The sequence below is a fragment of the Trachurus trachurus genome (assembly GCF_905171665.1).
Source record: "Trachurus trachurus genome assembly, chromosome: 24".
Lineage (NCBI taxonomy): Eukaryota > Metazoa > Chordata > Actinopteri > Carangiformes > Carangidae > Trachurus > Trachurus trachurus.
The window spans coordinates 5,669,238-5,690,427 of record NC_139910.1 but is presented as its reverse complement, the minus strand read 5'-3'; the positions used below and the strand labels follow the sequence as shown (position 1 = coordinate 5,690,427).

The window sequence follows — 21,190 nt, the reverse complement described above, 5'->3', positions numbered from 1 at the left end:
AGAGCCAAAGGAGTGCGTTTATGCGTTTAAAAATACATTTATTTTAATGGTTATCGGTGAAAAAAAACGTCCGATATCGATTATCAAAAAAAAAAAAAAGTGAAATATTGGCCGATATTCTCTGCCATGCCGATAATCGGTCGAACTCTGATTGTAATTAAAGTCATTAAAAAAACGTTTTTCTGATTGATGTGTAGTTCATTGAATCGTCTCCATGTGACCAGACTGAGATCTGCTGCAGCAACAAAGCGTCAGTGCGGCGGCTTCACGACTGAGCCGCTTTAAAGGGATGGTAGCATTTTTTAAAAGTGGGGTTATATGATCTACAAATAGCCCCTAAGTTCTTTAATTGCAGTAGAAGACTCTCTCCACTCCTCCCGTTAGCAACGCCAGCCCATAGTAGCCCTGCATAGAGATTTACAACATACATTGTTGTGAACAGACCCAAAGAAACGGCCTATTTTCGTGGCCTAAAAGAGGTTTTACGTGAAAAAAATACACAGTTCCATTGTTCGCTATAATATAATTTTTTCCAGCCCTTCAAAGTGCAGGAAAAACTGTTTTATTTGGACCTAACCAACTCACGTATCCCTCAGGTCCAAATAAAAACTGTGTTTTTCCTGCACTTTGAAGGGCTGGAAAAAATTATATTATAGCGAACAATGGAACTGTGTATTTTTTTTTCAGGTAAAACCTCTTTTAGGCCACGAAAATAGGCCGTTTCTTTGGGTCTGTTCACAACAATGTATGTTGTAAATCTCTATGCAGGGCTACTATGGGCTGGCGTTGCTAACGGGAGGAGTGCAGAGAGTCTTCTACTGCAATTAAAGTACTTAGGGGATATTTGTAGATCATACAACCCCACTTTTAAAAAAATGCTACTATCCCTTTAAGAAAATAAAAAATAAAAAAAGGTTGTAAAAGTTTGTGAAACCAGCGCAGGAGGACGCGAACGGGGCAAACCGGGCGCCGTCCCGTCCCGTCCCTCAGCACTGCGTCTCCTTGGTGTCGATCTGGTGTTGCCTCTGCAGCCGGAACATCAGCGCCTTCCCGCTGCGACTCACCGCGCTCGTCTCCGTCAGGTCCTCGAAGGAGCGGCGCTGCTGCTCCGAGCCCTTAGGGCGGCCGAACGCCTCCTGCAGCGCCTCCTCGTCCAGGTGGGAGTCGAAGCTCGGGTCCTCCTGGATGGTGGCCATGCGGGGGGAGTCCAGAGGAGGAGGAGGAGGGGGAGAGGGAGGGGGAGGAGGAGGGGCCGCCACCGCAGGAGCAGGATGATGAGGAGGAGGAAGAGGAGGATGACAGCAGGAGTCTGGACCGGGGCCGAAGCCGAAGCCGGACACCGGCGGCGTGCTGGTCTGCTGCGGACCGGACGGCTGGAAGCGCAGGTTGGTGGTCGGGAAGGTCGGAGGTTTGAAGATCCGCACGGACGCAGACTCCAGGCTGCTCAGGAGCTCGGCATTCTGGGAAAATGAACAGAGTCAGTTGAGTTTGATTTGGTTAAAGATGAACTGAACTCTCTCCTCCTCTGTGTCTCTAACCCTCCTCTCCTCCATGTGCGTTTGTTTTCAACGAAGCCGGTGAGAAATCAATCCATGGAGCGGTGGATAACGTTATTTATCATCTACCATGTTACCATGTGTATATCTGTGTAGTCTTATCTGTCATCAACAAGAGATTGGAACAAGTTACAAGTCAATGATTTAACCAGCACTGGGACTCTGAAGCTGGTTAATTCAGGTAAAAATGTAGCGTAGTTCCTCTTTAAAGGAGAAGACCTTTAGAGTTTTTAATGTTCAACTGATGTCAACATGTCGACCTCCTCAGAGGAAACTGTGATGTGTTCAAGTGTCTAAATTAATCTTAAAACCCCCCAAAATATTCACTTTACAAAAGCCACCGCTCCTTTGTTCCCTCCTCATCCACATCAGGTCTCAACATCTTAACGAGTCTGAATGTTCAGGAACCAAATACAGTGAAAATATAATTGCATTCTAATTATATAAACTATTAAGAGGAAATGTTTGAAGTTTTTTAAAATAATTTTTCTTACGAATGACATTTCAATTCCTCAGGGATGCAAACGGGTCAGGACCAAAAAAGAGAGGAATTGTCTGGCGGGCGGGGGGGGGGGGGGCCTCACCATTAACAATATCACAGAAAAGTCAATTTCCAGTAGTTCAACCCCAACCAAGTATTGAGTGCATATAGATGAACAGTTTTCAGAAGGCCAACATTTCTATATTAAAAATGCTTTAAAAAAATAAAAACCATTGCAATATTTCAATTTTGGAGATACTGATTTTTAGGTCTTCACTGAATGTTAGTCATATACTATTAAAATAAACAGAAGAAATAAAGACATGGGATTTAACATCCCATTCAGTGTGTAATGGACATATAGGCCTATATAATGTGTTAGTTTCACTTTAATTGAACACATTCTACATCGCGGAGGCGACGTCTCTCCTTCACCTCTGAAACGGGGCAGAGCTCCGTGGGAGACACCTGCCTGACACAGCAACGGACATGCACGGGGGGAAAACGGCGGCGCCGTCGCACCGAATGCACGCGGATACGCGCCGCTTTGGGTAACGAGCGCGCACGTCGCGTCTACATTGGAGGTGAATAGGAAGGCTGTTACCGGTATAATCAGAGACAACCATGAGTTATCGCACACACAGAGGTGAGCAGCAGAGCGGCCGCAACGTGACCACGGTCCGCTCCAGCTGCCTGGTGTCTCCATTACGCACCACGCGTCTTTTCAGTCACTTGTCCAAGTTCTCCTTTCTGTTTTTTTTCGAGACAACACTCATTCTCTCTCTCTCTCTCTTTTACCGGCGGTGTCAGCTGATGTGCACATCTGCAGCAACCCAAACAAATGCACATGTTACTGTTGACTGGCTCTATTCCAGCCACATGATTGGTTCGGCGCGGTGGAAATCTCATTATCATTGGTTATTTGTATTGTCTGCCAAAACATGGATGAATGAAACCTGTCGACCACGTCTCATATTTCTATCGAGGAAAAGTTATTTCACAATTTATAGACACAACACCGACAAGCACTGAGAGCCGCATGTTGCAGTGACGTTATATAGGCTATAAAAAAAATAATCCGCAAATAATAAACCAACGAAAAGGTGCAACTTGCCACTTAACTTCTTGTCGATGTATTATTTGCGGGGGCTTTCGGGATCTGGTGACGGTGGAGGATCTGGGACTGATTGACTGTGGACCACCACCAGTCTGATCAGGTCCATCACAGCACAGCAGCTGCGGCTCTGCCCCGCTGTCACATGACGCATATCAGCGCAATCTGTTTACATTAAACCGACATCAGGAGAATAATGAGAATTAGCCTATGATTTAAAAAATATATATTTGTTTCGAATTTTGGCCCCTGGATCATGATTTTTTTGGGCGCATTCTTGGTAAAAAAAAAAAAAAAAGACAGTTGGGATGCATAATGTGTCTCATAACAGTATACTGTGCGTCACGTTATCGCCCCCCCCCCCCTCTGTACTGAGCTGGCCGGTACTGGGTAGGCTATAGCGTCCTGCTGATCACCGCGCTGAGGCACCGGCCGGTCTGAGCTGCGTTCATGTGCCGACTTTAAAACTCTCCAGTCAGTGACCTGGTGGCGGCTGTTTTGGTCGTCAGCATTTTATCCACGCAGCGACCGTCCACGGCTTAGTGGTGTTTTATTCTAGGGGTCGGTGGTGTTTTATTCTAGGGGTCGGTGGTGTTTTATTCTAGGGGTCGGTGGCGGCTGTGAGCGGCGGCTCCACGGTGAGGGGGGGGGGCAGCTTCTGCTCACCTGACTCTGTGCAGCTTCTTCATTAAATCCAAACAAACAGTCCGACACAGCGACGCTCTGCTCCTCTTTGACTCTAAAGTCTCTGTAGCTCATCAGCCCGGAACTCGCCGTCATGGATCAGAAGCGACGGCGGCGTTTGGCCTCAGTGTCTCGGACTTCCAGAGCAGCTACAGCGCAGCGTTGTGACCTCAACCATGGTTGGTGAGAGCAGAAATGTTGTTGTAGGCCTGTGCATATTCTCATTTGTCCAGGTCATAGTATTTCAAAGGAGGTTAAATCGAAAGCAACTGGACTTATACTGAGTCTCCACACCAGTTAGTTGGTCCAGTCCCAGCCTGGTCAGATGCTACATGAACTGATGAAGCCTCTTGGATGAGAGGTGAAACGTCTTCCTAGACAAATAACTTAGTCCAGTTGAACCTCCTTTGAAAAAAAAAAAAAAAAAGTTGTTGGCGGGCTCGTGATTTTTTTTTTAAACGAGTGAAAACGAGCGATAAATCGCATTTCTCGCGTATCTCGCGTTTGGTTGCGCGTAAAAGCTCGCGCGAAAAAAAAGCGTTCCTCGTGTTTGTGTGGGAAGCCCCTGTGGGTCTTCCCACCAAACACGATGAAATAGACGAAGACGCGAGGGTCCCGTCGCCATAAAAGAATCGCGTGTATTGCGTCGCAAAAAAAAAAAAAGTCGCGTATACCGCGTCTCGCGCCTAATCGCGTCTTTGCGTCACGGCCTTTTACACCGCGGACGTAACGAATAAACGGTGACGGTGTGAACGAACAACATAGAACAGGACCAGACGTGGCGTTGTTTCCTCTTTTCACCTACAGCTCCACTCTCTCTTACTTACACTAACTACTGTTATTGTTGAGGCAGAGGATTGTGGGATTTGTAGTTTTGGACCAATCGCAGGTTGTGCTCTTTCTTTTTTGTGATTTTCCCGGTTCACACATGTCTTTTTTTTTTTAGGGGCAAATGCGAGTGAAATGCTCGCCCATGGTGGGCATAAGAAAATTTAAGACCTGTCTAAAATTATTTAAGACTTGAACACAATAATTCAACAAATTTAAGACATTTTAAGGCCTAAAAGTGTGTAATGGACATATAGGCCTATATAATGTGTTAGTTTCACTTTAATTGAACACATTCTACATCGCGGAGGCGACGTCTCTCCTTCACCTCTGAAACGGGGCAGAGCTCCGTGGGAGACACCTGCCTGACACAGTAATGTACGTACCGACTGCACGCGGATACGCGCCGCTTTGGGTAACGAGCGCGCACGTCGCGCGTCAACATTGGAGGTCGGCAGTTATCAGTATGATCAGAAACCATGAATGAGTTCGCCTCAGTTTCACGTGATTGTCACTGTCAGCCTGTTAGAAAAACATTTTACTGACCCCAGCTGAGACGCTGAGACCCCCCCCCCCCCCTCAAAACAAAATCTCTTCGGATCTGAATGATTCACACAAGTCACCTAATTGGTCATGAAAAAAGCGAGTTTCGCTTTTCGGCGCGCTGTTTGCATCCCTGATTCCTACCAATTCAGTGTTACGTTAGATCAATTGACATTAACTAATTTAACCCATTTACTGTGTAATTTCTTTTACTTTGGCTACAAAGCCGGGTGGGAATCCTGCAGGGGATGATTCATATCAGACATATTTCCTCCTTTCGCTGCAATTTTCATTGCATTAATTCTGAAAAACAAGTAATTGTGACATCCCTAAAATACACACATTCAGATACTCACACTGGGGAAGAACAGAGACTTTGTGGTTTGCTCGTATTGTTTGTCCAGCTTCTTGTCCTGAGAGAAGAAGAAGAAGAAACTTTATTAATCCTGAAGGAGGCTGTTCACAGAAGAAAAGACAAAAGACAAGAGTAAACTAAACTAATCTCTGCACATCTTATAAAATATATATTTAAATGACTGTCCACCTGATCTATACAGAATAAAGACAGGAAAGACTTCATCATCTTCAGGTTCTGGCTGTAGCACCTTAATCCCTTAATACTGATGAAAATACAGTGGTAATACGTCTCTGTAACGCAGTGTGACTGACAGTGTGTAGTTCCTGACAGAGACAGAACGGAGCGACTCACCACACAGTGGACCAGGATGCTGATAGGAACCCAGAAGAGCAGAGAGAACGCCACCACCGACCCCACGATGTTGTCGGCCAGAAACTTCCCGAACGTGTTGATGTCCAGTTTGTCGATGAAGTCCCACAGTCGCTCCACCACGTCCTGCACCTGCTTCATGCACTTCCCCTGCAGGAGAGACACATTACATTACATGGAGCCAAATATTCAGATTAGATTCAGTTTAGAGTCCAAACAGAATGAAACTGCTCCATATAAACAACTCAATCACAACAAACAGCCCAAACCAAATGAAATTTCATTCGGTTTCACAGAGGCAGAATAAACCTTTTCTTAAACCGATCATAAGTAAGAAAAAATAAAATAAAATCATGTAAACGATTATTGTCTGGTTAGGTAGGTAGGTAGGTGAACTTTATTATCCCCAAGGAGGCAATTTGGTTCTGTTCTTTCTGCTCCGTGTCGACGTTAAAGTGTTGTGACGTCAAAACAATGAACAACTACTTTGCTAATCAGACCATAGATCTCCATCTCTGATCAGCCGCAGGATGTTTTGATTTCTAGAGTTCTCAACGGGCCTGAAAATTAATATCCGACCGGACCGGACCCGGTGACTAGCATTAATTCAAACTCGGCCAAAAAAAGAGGAACCCGAGTTTCTATATGATTTTGACCCATACCCGACTGTCCTGAATAAATGCAGTGGCTCATGTAAACACCAGATCGGATTAGATCATATCACATGTAAACAGTTCAACCTGAAAGACTCTTTCAGAAAGGATTCAATCAGAAAGAGGAAAAGTCTCCATGTAAACCCACCTACACACACATCCTGCTTGTCTTTAATGTGTTTTTTATATAATAACACATGAACATGGGGTGTTTTCCATTATAATAACACAAGGAAATAAATAATTAACCAAAAACTTAAACAAAAGAGTGGCTTTTCAGGGAAATATACCTTTCCAATGCTTTCAGATGTCTTCAAATTTGGAATAAATGTGATGTCATACCATTCGTCAACAGATGGTTTAAGCCATTTCTTTGTGATTACAGCTAAACTCAGTTTTCTAAATAAATATTTGGTTTTCACACTCATAGTAGTTGAGCTAGAAGTTTGTCTTCAATGTGTTTTAAAGCTGCCCTGTGTGTGTGTGTTTCCCCTCACCGCTCCGTCACAGAAGCCCACGGTGCAGGGTTTCCCTTTACGCAGGAACAGGAAGTTGCCCGTGTTGTCCTGGTAGGGGGCGCAGATGCCGCTGTTGTTCCGGCAGCAGACTCTGCACGACGCGTTGGTTTCTATAGAGACGAGAGGGAACAGATACAAAACTGAGACGGATGCATCATCATCATCACCATCAGTTTCATCTCTGCCTGTGAGTTCACGGCGCATGGTCATTACCGTTGCAGGCGCAGGGCGGCAGCTTCAGGACGGCCTGACAGAAAGGAACGCACTCGCCGTCCAGACACTCGCCGCTGTCCAGACATGCCGTCTTATCGGGAGCGTTTTCAGGAGGAGGACACTCGCTGCTGTTTCCTGTCACAACACAACACACACGATTATAGATTTTCTTTGTACGATTATTGTCAGAGAAATAATCATGGTATTACGATTATCATGATTATTATGCATGAATTAATTTCACAACATATGAATGTGTAAAATCAAATACAGTCAAAATATAATTACATTACAAATGTTCACACTAAATATTTTACGTATCTACTAATCATATATAATATAACCAATTATTAATCCTCCGGGGGAAGTGTTTTAAATATTCAAATCATTAATTGTCATCTATACCAAATGTTTAAGTTTATTTTAATTGTTTGTTTGTTTGTTTTTTATCACAAATGAGACGCTAACATTTAAATTCCTATACCAATTGTATGTTACGTTAGGTAAATGGACCAGTATTTCTTACATTGGCCTTAACTTTTGTGCACATCTGCCTCTGTGTTTCCAACATTATCTTTTTTGGAAAGTGACGACGTTATTTTGTGGCGTTTAATACCGCGATTAATTGTGAAAACAAGTAATTGTGACATCCCTAGTGAAGACGCTCCAGGAGGCAGAACCTGTGACCTTTGACCTTTTGTATGTGTGTGTGTGTGTGTGTGTGTGTGTGTGTGTGTGTGTGTGTGTGTGTGTGTGTTCACCTGTGCAGTAGGAGTGTCCCTTGCAGGTGGCGTCGATGGGCTCCTGACAGACTTCACCCACGGCCTCGAACATGCAGTTTTTGCAGCACGCACTGTTCCTGTCACTGAACGCAAACACAAGACGATGAGAAATATTACAACTGTTGCAATAACTTATCGGGTTTCGATTGATTAGTTTGATTTGATTGGTTTTGTTGTTTCCCTCTGACCTGCACTGAACTCCGGGCACCAGCCTGCAGTTGGCGGTGCAGCAGGGGTCGGAGTTGATGTGCAGGAGGCCGGGGTCGCACTCCTCGCCCTGCTCCACGCGGGAGTTCCCGCACACGTTGATGTTTCGCTCCTTGAAGCAGGACGGCGCCTTCGACCTCAGACGCTTCACGATGGAGCGTTTGCTGCAGTTGGAGAAAAGCTGGACGCACGGGAGGAGAGAGTCGTCAGAGTGAGTGTTAGTGTTTGGCCTTGGAGAGTAAAGAGGGATTTTTATACGGGTAGAAATGGGTGTAAAAAAAACATTATTTAATAAAAGAATGTCATAATTACAGCTCTTTTATGGCACAGCTGCATTTTAATCTACAGACTTGACAAATTTTTCAGGTTTCGTGTTATGGCGTTCCTCCTGGCAGAACACTGGGCCTCTTTCTATTGTCTTTTTTACTCATACATGTCTTTAAAAATAAAAAATGTAAATTAAAAATGTAAAAATCATATGAAATTATATAAAAATCTAAATATTTAAGCTCTGACAAACAATTATTTCCATTAATAATCAATCTGACGATTATTCTCTCATGTATTCCGATGTTTTCTTATGCACCTGAACACATCACACTGTGCTGTAACTGTGTGCTCACACCAAAAACGCCATGAGCGTCATAGGCAGCCGTTCACTTTCAATGGACACTGGAGTCGTTGAAGCGTTGAAATTTCAGGAATTGAAAGAAGCTCAACTTTATGCAAATGAACAGCATCGCCACTGAAGCAGCAGCCAATCACAGACCAGGATTCTCACAGCAGAGAGGCGTCCATGAAACTTTTGGTGCGAATGCGCAGTAAAGATGAAGGTCAGGGGAGGGGAGTTGGGGGTCGTCACCTTGTTGTTGACGTGGTCTCCGCTCACGGCGATGGGGTACATGACGTACTTCCCGCCCTGGTCCTCTCGGGGGGCGCAGTACGGGATGTTGTCGGGGTCGTGCTCCGCTCCGAAGTTGTGTCCAAGCTCGTGTGTGGTGACCAGGTCGGCTTCCTGCGGAGACGACGACAAACTGTTGCTGGAGGAGTCACAACATCATCATCATCATCATCATCCGTCAATCAGCTCATAAAACAAACACTCACCTTAGTCAGGATGGTCTTCCCATAATTCTTAGTGCTGGTCAGACCCGTGTTGAGGAAGATTGTTCTCTGTTCGTTTGTGGATGACGGACACGCTGCGGAGACACAACAACAACATTAAAGGGATAGTTCATCATTTTGGCAAATTGGCCCATTGCCTTAATCCCTATCGTCATAGCAGTAGGTTCGTTACCTTTAATTGTTGGTGCAAGCTATTTTTAGAACGGCGGAGCAGAGCCGTGAGCTGCTCAGAGCTACGCTACGGAGGCTCATGGGATTTCTTGGTTTCCCTCATCAAACTCATCAAATACACAATCCCAAAACTCCACAACGCTCTGGTGGACAAGTTGTGACCTGCACATTCACCACGCTATGAGATAATAACACAACGTTACCAGACAGAGTTGTTTTAGAGGTAAATACAGAGACTGCTTGCTGAAAAACTGTCCCTGAAGGCAACGCGCATCAGTGGTTTTGCATGAATTTACCTCTAAAACGGCTCCGTCTCGTAACGTTCTGTTATTATCTCATAGCGTGGTGAATGTGCAGGTCACAACTTGTCCACGACAGCGTTTTGGAGTTTCTGGGTTGTGTATTTGATAAGTTTGATGAGGGAAACCAAGAAATTCCCTTAGTCTCCATAGCATAGCTCTGAGCAGCTCGCCGCTCTGCTCCGCCGTTCTAAAAATAGCTTGCACCGACAATTAAAGGTAACGAACCTACTGCTATGACTATAGGGATTATGGCAATGGGCCAATTTGCCAAAATGTTGAACTATCCCTTTAACAACAACAACAGGCTGTGATTAGTTACCAGCAACCAACAAGTCCTTTCACACAGGACGTGAATGTTACGCAGTGAAAATACGAGTGAGGTCGATTTTTCTGAGCTTTCTCCCTGTGAATAAACGCATCAGCCAATCATGTTGCATGGAAAGCAGTTACGTCACAACACCATGCAGGGTACATACAGGAATCTTGAAGTTAATTTAAATACCTTTTTAAGACTTTTTCAAGACCTTATCAATATTTTTTAACACCTCACCGCCAATACAACGTGTTACCATTCACATCAGTGACACTTTTAACTTAACAGTTTTAGTTTGTGATTAGGACTGTAGACCACTATGATACAACAGAATTCAAAATAGGCTGGGATAATAAATCAAAGGAAAAGTTTATCAAAAAAGAAATATTGCTCAACTCCCAAAAACACAAACTACAATCACGACAGTCATGACATGTGCCTCAGCTTGTTTGATTTTGTTTCTGGTAGGGCTGTAGCTGATATCCGAGTACTCCAAGTGCCATTTCCCTACTCAGATCCCTTCAAAATTTAAGACTTTATAAAGTCGTGAAAATACTTTTTAATACTTTTTAAGGGTCTTAATTTTCCCAAAATTGATTTATCACCTTTTAATACTTTTCAAGACCCCGCAGATACCCTGCCATGACCCTACCCTGTCTTGTTGGACAAAGGGACGCAAATGTAACAAATGTGCAGCTCAGCGGTCAGGACAGTGATGAGACAGTGAGCTGCTGTGTTACAGCTACAGTTGATAACAAGACGACAGTGACCATGTTTCCACCCACTTGTCGATCAAATTATCTGGAGATCAATAAAAACATTAATTTGAATAATGCCGGCTCAAGTGCGTTTCCATCTAAGAACCTTAAATTGAATAAAAAGCCGTGCGTAATGACGTCGATCATATTAGTTAGTGTATCAAATTGTTTTCTTACTAAATCATAAAACAGAAGGACGTCCATCATTCATCATTCATTGTTAACCGATTATCCGAGGTCTGGCAGCCAGGTTAAGTTGGTAAATACGGTATTGCACAAGTAATGCGACATGCCTGTTATCAGAAGACAGTGGTTTTGATGCAGATGCACTATGTGTTAAATAAATACTACAGACACTGGAGGGACCTCTCACCGGTGGTTTGTGAACGGCAGCGCCTGTTCACCTGCATCTCACTCCCGCCGTGTCTTTGAACAGCTGGGAATTAATACAAAGCGGAATTGACATTAAACACGATCACAACTCACATCTGACATCCGACAGACCTGTTTCCATCGGCAGTCCTCGCATAAACTTTGTATCGATCAAGAGAAAATCGGATGAGATCGACTGTTCTAACTATTTATCACGACATTCGATCAAATTTTACCATTTCCATAAGGAGTTTTAAATTCGATAATGCTTAATGCGAATAAAAACGTGTGGATGGAAACATGGATAGTGACTTGGCTAATGTTTAAACAAACTGGTGTTGAGTACGTGAAGCTTAATCAATGAGTAGGTGTGTGTTGTACAGTTTTAAGGCAGAATCTGGAAGCAAAGAACCACCCGATGTGAAACTTTGGTTTATAATTGTCATGTCTGTGATATATTTGCATCGAAATATTTGGCGGCGAATATTTCCCATCAAAACCACTCAGACCGTGTAATTTTCTTGTCTCTTATTCATCACATCCCTGTGGTGTGTTCAAGGCCTTAAAGCAGAAGTAAGCGATATTTTTGTGTTAATATAAGTCTTAAATAGTTATATCTTCCGACAGCAATCACTTCTATAGAGTGTTTGGACTGAAACACGGGTCTGTCAGTCCCTCTGCTCTGCTCTGAGCCGAGGAGAAAACTTTTCTCGTATCCTACAATTTTTATCCAATGAGGAGAGAGAACAGCATGCAGGGCTGTGTGTGCAGCCAAGGGATGCGCCTGAATGTGGTGACGTAGGGACGAGGACTGTTATGGTGCGTTCAAGGCAGCCCGTAACTCGTGTTTTTCTGACGTGTGAAGTCGTACCAGTTCGATCTGGTACGAGTTCACGGGTCAGAAGTTACGAGTGGCCGTTATAGTGACTTTCACAGGTAAAACAGGTCGGAAAAACACGAGTGGGTTGCCTGGAACGCTACAAAGTCGTAAGTCGTGACGTGAAGCTGTAATTTACGGTTTCAAAAGCCTGCCTGGAACGCAGCATTAGCCAAAACGACCGGATCGCTTACTTCTGCTTTAACTCTGATCCAGAGTAGTATCTCTCTCATCTTCTCATTCTCTCTATTTTACTTCATTTTATCTAGTGTCTTTCTCCTCTTCTCATTTTTATTTATTTTACTTCACTTTATCTAGTGTTTTCCCCACTGCAAATGAGCGAGTGTAAGATAGCGTTTCCCGATAAAATCCAATGTTCTAAAATTATTGTGTGAATGTGTATGTGTTAGGGAATGTATGTGTGTCTCCCTAACATGTGTTCCCTATGTCTCCCAATATGTGTTCCCTATATTGCTTGTTTTTAACATGTGAAGCACTTTGAGCTGCCATGGGCATGAAAAGTGCTATACAAATAAAGCCTGATTGATTGATTGATTGATTGATTGATTGATTGATTGATTGATTGATTGATTGATTGATTGATTGATTGATTGATTGATTGATTGATTGGTTGATTGATTGATTGATTGATTGATTGATTGATTGATCAGACAGACGGTGACTCTACCTTTGGAGCAGAGGCCTCCGGGGATGTCGGGTTTGGACGGGGCGACGTAGGCCAGCCCCAGCGTTCCCTCGTCAAAGTCCTGGTAGGTGAAGAGATGCGCCAGGCAGACGTTGGACGCCTTCTCTGCGATGTCCACGCTGAACTGCTGCAGGAGGACGAACCCACAGAGAGACGGCGTTCAGGGTTTAAATCTGAATGAATATCAACGATCATCGTGCTCAGTGTTCAGGTCGGCGGTTCAGTTTTTACCTCCAGCAGCTTCTTGACGTCCCAGACGCCTTCTCTGCCTCGCTCCGGACTTCCCTGCATGTTGAAGTGACTCTTCCCTGGAGCGACGGGAGTCGGACTTTTCTCTATGATGATCTGAGGAGACACGGTCACGTTACAGCAGCGCGGTTTGGTTTTATACAGAAAGAAACTGGTGTTTCTGCAGTTATCACTTTACCACAAGAGGCTGCCACTTCACAGGTAACACTTAGTTAAGCATTAATAAATAATGAATTCTTCATTTATAACACATGAATACTCATTAGTATGTAGTTTATAAACACAGTTAGTTCTTATCAATGATGAGTAAAACATTTTTAACTGTTTATAAACTACATACTAATGAGTATTCATGTGTTAAATTATGAATTCATTATTTAAAGCTCAACTAATGCTCAACAGTGTGTTATTATAAAGTGTTGCACAAATGTTGTCTTGTAGTGAGTTCAAACTGGATTTAATGGGCTCATGATCAGTTTTCTTTTCTGTTTAATTTAGATTAGTTTAGTTTATTCAATTAGCATTTAATCCCATATACATATACTTCCAATATAAACAAAATACAATGAGGGATGAAGCTTGTCCAAAAGCTGTAGACGTAAGCTCATGCTTATTATATCTTTTGTGCAACTAAACGATGCTTTAATGTTTTAATGTGTAAATGTAAAAGTTGTTTTAATGGAGTTTCAGCGTCTGGTCCACGTCGTCTCACCTGCTGGATCTGAACTCCGTAGCCGATGAACTCGTCGTCCCAGGACGTGTTCCTGTAGATGTCGTCCACGCGGTCGATCAGCTCGATCTGAAAACACAGAGGAGTCGTTATCGATCTCTCAGGGAGGAGGAGGAGGAGGAGGAGGCGACGTAGAGACGTGGTGACGGCTGAATGTCTGACCAGGTAGTTGAGCGTGGTGCTCTCCTCCTCGCGGCCCATGTGCTTGAAGAAGCGGTGGTCGGCCACCAGCAGCAGAGGACACGTGTTCTTCCTGTGGTCGTGGACCTGACGTTTCCCCCGGGACACAAAGTCTGAGAGAGGAGAAAGTTTATAGTTTTATATTTACACTTTAATTCATGTTAATTCAATTCATGTGTATCGTTTTTAGTTCGTTATCACCTTATTGTCACATTTTATTCTTGTTAATTGATGAGAAAAGATTTGTTTTTATTGTAGTTATGGAAGATAAATTAGGTCAATATGAACCCACCACATCCTGCAGGTTGAAACTTCACTTTAACAGCTCTTTTTTTCAAATTAAAAGCTCCTCTTCTCTCATAAAGAACATTTTCACCCAAAAAGCTCATCTAAGATTACATACTATTTTTTCCACCTTGAAATGTTTTGTGCTCTTTTGTTCCCACTTTTCTTTCTTGCTTTTTTTTCAGATTAAATACTTTTTCTCCCACTTCGAACTCTTTAACAAATTAAAGCTCTTTTTTCTCCACAATAAAAGCTTTTCCTCATTAAAAAAAGTTCTTTTTTCAGAATGAATGCTATTTTTCACTCTAACATCTTTTTTAAATTTCAGAGCTTTGACGATGAATCACACTGGTTTTTTAATTCATCTTTTTATGAGGAAGCAGCTACAGGAAGTGAAGTGAATCATCACCACGCCCGACTTCTTCTTCAGTGCATCGCAGCAGCGTCGGTTTGCAGAACGAGATACTGATCTGCAGCTCACCTCAATCTGAACCTGAAACCTACTGTAGACAAACTCAACTGATGTGACTCAAACTCTGGACATGAAGTCGTCTAAATCAGTGGTTCTCAACTGGTGGGTCGGGACCCAAAAGTGGGTCGCGGACCTGTTCTGGATGGGTCGCGGACAGCTGGTCAAAAAATTAAATAATATTTAATGCACATCTGATGTTGGACATGTCTTTTATTTTGAAAAATAACTTATATTGAAAGGCACACGAGACACGTGAACACATGCAGTTGTAATCGTCCTCCTCACTTTCTTATTATTTGCTCTGAATGCAAAGATATCAGTTTCTTATTAATGTGGCCTGAATGCAGTGAATCTTGTTTTGTTTTGTTTTGTGGGTCTTTATTTTGTGCAATTTGATATTTATTCACTTTTGTGAACATGCTCTGAATGCAGAGATGCATTAGAAGTCAAATATATCGTTTTGTTGGTCTCCATTTTGTGCAGTTTGATATATTTTTATTCACTTCCGTACATGCAGTTGTCATGGTCCTCCTCAGTTTCATTCATGTGCTCTGAAATGCACTTTGCTCAATAAAGAGCAAAATGAGTTTTTAAAGGCTTAAAAATACATATATATATATCTTGGTTTGAATTCTATAAAATTGGGTCGCGACTTAATGACCATGGGAACATGTGGAGCCCAGAGTGAGACTAGTTGAGAACCCCTGGTCTAAATAACCACAATCCTCCCCCCGATGTTCCACTGACCGCCGTCGTCCCGCTCCTCCATCGCCGCCGCCGTCCTCACTCCGTCAGGGAGGAGGTGTCTGGGGTCGGAGGTCATGTAGCCGCAGACCGACGGCTGGTGCAGACGGCTCAGGTTCCTGATGTCGTCGGAGCGGTAGATCAGCAGACGACCATCGGGGGGCGCCGACGTGAACCTCCACAGGGGCTGAGCACAGAGGAGAGATGGGAAATATGTTTGTTTGTTTAATGTTTTTGGTTATTTATTTATATAAAAGGGACAATACACATTAATGAACATTCGTGTGCACAAATGTAACTGCGTCAGAGTTAGCAACTTGCTAATTTGCATCCGTAGTCCCTTGGTAGGTAACACACAAACAGACAGAAATGCACAAGAATTATACAGTGGTTCACAATCATATACACAGTCATACCTATACATAAAGTGCATGTGATCTGTAAAGTGCCTGGTATAAAGTGCCAGTTTCTAAAGTGCAAGTGCAAGTTTAAATAGGTAAAGTGCAAGTCGGCGTAGACGGCGGTCGGCGTTCTGACTTCACCTCCACGTTGTACTCGGCCTCGTCCGTCAGGATGTGAGCCGAGAACTCGTGGTCGTCGATGTGAGCCTGAACTCGAGAGTGTTCCTCCCCTGGAAGAAATAAAAACAAAAAACAGTTCAAGATTTAGCTTGTATTCTGTGTATTTTATTACTTTTATGTTATGTGTAGGGACTACAGATGGAAATTAGCTGGGAGCTAAATCTGGTGCAACCATCTTTTCATTTTTTCCTTTAAATGATCAATGTAATTGCACATTGTCCCTTATTAAACTAATAAACTAAACTAAACTTTTATATTGTAGTCAATGAATTGTAACTTTGAACCGACACTTTCTAACTTCCCTCTCTCGGTTTCAAGGCCACCGACGCCACCGAGGCCTTGGCCACCACTTCCTGTCTGCACAATAACTTAGCTTTCGTTGGGGGACTATTTTCAGCGGCGGATTAATCCACATTTGATGCTGTAGTGAGTATTTGTGGCAGTAGGACGGTGTGTGTGGGACTGAGTAAAAATAAACTACAGGGTGTGTGTGTTCGAGCTGGTGAAGGAACGTGTCGCTCAGTGCAACACATTGAGTCACTTGTGTGTTTTTTTTTTTAAACAGTGGCGCTCTGTGACTCAGAGGAATAAGATCCATGAAGAAATGTGTTATTAATAATCAATGGTTCATAATCAGGAGTCTCATTTGTCTCCGTCTCACCGATGACGTGTCCGGTGAAGTAGTTGTGTCTGTTGACGGGGTAGCTGTGCTGACGACCGTCCTCGTCCACGACCACGGCTCTGAAGTCCTCGGTGAACAGCTCGTCGTTGGTCCTCAGGTAGAGTCTGAACTGTCTGCTCAGGCAGGAGGCACAAGAAGCATCACAAATAATATTAATATGTTTTGCATTACATGTTTTGTCAAATGTTATGTTTAAATATGTAAATGAGGCAATATCTAATTAAATATGTTCTAATTTGCATATATTTCCATCCAGAACAGAAATCTTAGAGGGATAGTTCAATATTTTGGCAAATTGGCCCATTGCTATAATCCCTATATAGTCATAGCAGTAGGTTCGTTACCTTTAATTGTCTGCTCAGAGCTATGCTACGGAGGCTCATGGGATTTCTTGGTTTTCCTCATCAATAATCACTCAAATACACAATCCAACAACTCCACAACGCTCTGGTGGACAAGTTGTGACCTGCACATTCACCACGCTATGAGATAATAACACAACGTTACCAGACAGAGTTGTTTTAGAGGTAAATGCAGAGACTGCTTGATGAAAAACTGTCCCTGAAGGCAACGCACATCAGTGGTTTTGCATGAATTCACCTCTAAAACAACTCTATCTCATAGCGTGGTGAATGTGCAGGTCACAACTTGTCCACCAGAGCGTTTGTATAAAGGATAGATGAAGCTACTTTCAAAATTATTGTTCTATTAGAGTCAGAAGTTTCTACAGAGGGGATTTTATGTTTAAAGTGCTGCTGACCTCTGCAGGGCGTTGAAGCTGAGCGTCTTCTCCACGTGAGTCTGGGTTTGTACGTCGCGGCGGCGGACGGAGTGAGTCTGCAGACTGGAGAGAGGCAGCACGTCAAAGTCGTCCAGCATCGACCTGAGGGAGGCTGAGGAGGAAACGCTTTATGTTTATGATGCTGCAAGAACTCGTCGTTAGATAAACTCAGAGTCACATTAAACAATTACAGAGTCATAAAGTCGACAGTGAGTGTGTTCGTCTCTGCTCCTGGTTTTTATGAATGAAGTCAAAGCCGGAACCATTTATTAATGTGGAAATCTGTTAATAATTTACAACCTATATTGGTTTAATTCCTCTTTAAACTGATTTTAATCTCACTATTTGTCTATTCTTGTTAAAACAGCATTAGCCTAAATATTGATTGTGAGTCTTGTAGTTTCAGCTCCATGTTTCCTACAACAGTGTGTTTTCCATCTGTTGATCATTTTCCATCACAGGAAAAGAAAACAACTGACATAAAGGTCAGAACTGTTATGAATCAAGTTCAAGTTTTATTGTGAATAATTTAGAATATAATATATAGCCTATTCTTACAGTTATTCTTCATTTTATGTGATTGAGGGGGAACTATGAAGTTATTAACCGTGATTATGACACATAATCACACAATTACGATTAACAATCATCAAAAATATTACCAATATGAGTAAAACTGAGATTTAATAGTTCTAAAACTGAGATATTTAACTTATTAAGGCAGGTTTAAAGTTGATTTTTGTCTACTTCTATATAATATAATATATATTATAACTAATCTAATATATATTCTTACATTTATTCTTCATTTTATGTGATATGAGATGTAACTAAGTAGTTTTTAACCATGATTATGACACTCAATCGCAAAATTATGAGATATTTAACTTTTTAAGGCAGGTTTAAAGTTGATTTTTGTCAATATAATATAAAATATAACAACTATTCTTCATCTGTTATTCATTTTATGTGATATAAGGTATAGTTAAGCACTAATTAACCATGATTGTGACGCATATTGACAAAATTATGATTAATTAACCATCTAAAGTTAATATAACACTGAGATTTTTTTTTTTTTAGCTCTAAAACTTATTTAACTTATTTAAAGTATTTGTTTCCAGTGTTGTGAGTGTTTATCCCCCATATTTCCCCCACTGAAATGAAACTAGGCTCATATCAGACTCGTTGTTTTGAACTGAACTTTTAGTTTTAAAGTTTATAAACTCCGAGCAGCGGAGCTTCACTCAGAAACTCACCGAGCTCCGGCGGCTCCTTGTCGGCGGGCGGAGAGCGCGCTGCCCCGGTGAACCCGGTAAAAACGGTAAAAACGGTAAATAAAGACGTTAAAGCCACGAGCTCCGGTCTCATGTTGGACGGTTGGTGTTGCTGTCGTGACCGCTGATGTTTTTAATCCTCAGGATGAAGAAGATGAAGTGAATGAAAAACGAAGCCGCCGCCGCCGCCGCTGCTGCAGTTGAAGTCCCCGAACAAACATCAGATTTATTTATTATTTATCGACGGTTTGGATGAAAAAAAACTTCTCGTTATGAACTCATTTCTCCATAAAAAGTGAGATTAGACCTCGTCCGGGTTTTTTTGTTGACTGTGTTTAGCAAAAACACACAGAACAACGACTTCACACCGATAAAACCAGGAAGACGGACAGAGCTCCGGTCCGGTCGTCAAGGGCCGCGTAGCAACGGGCGGAAGTGGATCTGACTGCCTTCACAATAAAAGCCTGATGTTTAAACTGTAAACCTAATCCAAGTTTATAGTGGAATATTCTTAAGACTTCAACGTTTTTTCTAATGTAATGACATAACACTGCTTAGTTAATTGAAATATATATATATATATATATAGTAGATACATTGAGTAATTTAAAGACATAAAATACATAAATACACACTACAGGCCTAAAGTTTGGTAGCACTTTCAAGTTTTTCTTCACAATGTCTTTCTTAAAAACCAGTAAGAGGCTTGTATTTACTGCATGATGATCAGACGTTGTTTTCATTGATATGCACCATTTCCCTCAATTTACCTAGGCATACATTGATGTCACCAGACCATTGCTGAATAAATGTTAACAAAAGAAAAGAGGGTGTATTATTCATTTAATATTCTACATCAGAATCCGAAATACAAGTACAAGTGCTCTGTTTCAGATATATATGCTAAAAGTTGAAGTAAGTTAAATAAAATAAAATAAAATAATATAACTACCAAATTCAAAATGTAACAAAAACTCTAACAAAAAAAAATAATTCCTTCATTTAAATCTATGATATAATAATAATTACAAAATCAAATTATTGATAACATAAATTGGTAATCAATTAAAAGATGAACTAGCTACTAAATCTAAACACTTCTTCAAAAAATAAAATTAAACTCACAATGTAAAATAATAATACAGGCTACCTAACCCTAACCCCTAAAATTAAACAAAAAATAACTGACATAGAATAAAGGGTAATACTAAATATTTAGATAAACAAAAAAAATATCAGATTTACTATTGTTTATGTCCAAGAAATACAATATTCTGTCCCCCAGATTGACTTTTTTTTGCTGTTTAATATTTTTGTAAACTGTTTTATTTTGAAAATCCACCGTCAAATTCTGTTTGTGTCGGTTCCAACTTTACAAACTAATGAGTCAAACACGCTGGAATCTCAAAAGGCTCCAGAAACATTTATCTAAAAAACTGATCGTGATTTCTCTCAGTGCGGGTTGAGGCGAAGAGTTAAAGCTGCTGAACAAACAGAAAGTGAAGCGGACAGAGGTGAAACCTGCCTGTCGTCCATCTTATGTAAGAAAAAAACACCGAGACATCTGGCTGCTCTATTTATAACATCTGATCTCATCCAAATCCGCTTTTACTACAACATACTGTATGTACAATTACACACAGCAGCAGTAAAAACCATTGGGGAACCTGTTAAACACAAGAAACCGTGGACTCTGCTATACAAAACTTAAACTGTAGTTTGATAGGCTATGTGCAATAATATTAAACTATTATTATCATTATTTTACATGTAATAATCTGAATATTGTATTTTATGTAATGCAATAGTCACTTAGGCCTAAGTAGCATTTCAAGGTGTTCTTTTTCATTCAGTGCGACACTGCAGAGGTGACAGGCATTTCCTGTCTTCACAGACACTTGCAAAGGACAGGAAATACCCAAATACCTAGAGATATCTTTCTTTTATCCATTCATTTATTCATGTAGATATTGATTAAGCAGTCAAAGTCATAATGAAATACACTGGGATTAATCTTGTTTTTTTTATGTATATATATAAATAAGGCTATAGCATTAACAAAAATATAGATTAGTGTCAATATTACATTTTATAGTGAGATCTTTAGAAATTATGTTATTATTATCTTAATTAGTAGCAGTAGCAGCAGTAGAAGTATGTAACCAACATCTACCTTTGTGTATTTCAAGTGTTATAGTTTGTTGTCTGTTAAAGATAAAGAAAATATAAAGATATTAAAGCAGAGACAGGTTTGATTTCTCATTGCAGTAACCGGAGTG

The 21,190-nt window shown here is 41.6% G+C and overlaps 1 protein-coding gene across 1 annotated transcript; it reads right to left on the bottom strand.

Moving 5' to 3' along the window:
• Positions 1-905: 905 nt before the first annotated feature.
• On the bottom strand, positions 906-19,301 carry adam17b (ADAM metallopeptidase domain 17b). Its single transcript, XM_084000282.1, has 18 exons — positions 18,894-19,301; positions 17,614-17,746; positions 16,833-16,966; positions 16,133-16,221; positions 15,594-15,777; positions 14,072-14,202; positions 13,892-13,978; positions 13,162-13,275; positions 12,913-13,057; positions 9,414-9,505; positions 9,169-9,321; positions 8,288-8,487; positions 8,079-8,182; positions 7,318-7,452; positions 7,084-7,214; positions 5,916-6,083; positions 5,563-5,619; positions 906-1,460 (listed from the first exon to the last, which is right to left on the bottom strand). The coding sequence occupies exons 1-18, from the start codon at positions 19,003-19,005 to the stop codon at positions 987-989; spliced, it is 2,643 nt and encodes an 880-aa protein (XP_083856408.1). The 5' UTR covers positions 19,006-19,301; the 3' UTR covers positions 906-986.
• Positions 19,302-21,190: the final 1,889 nt, after the last annotated feature.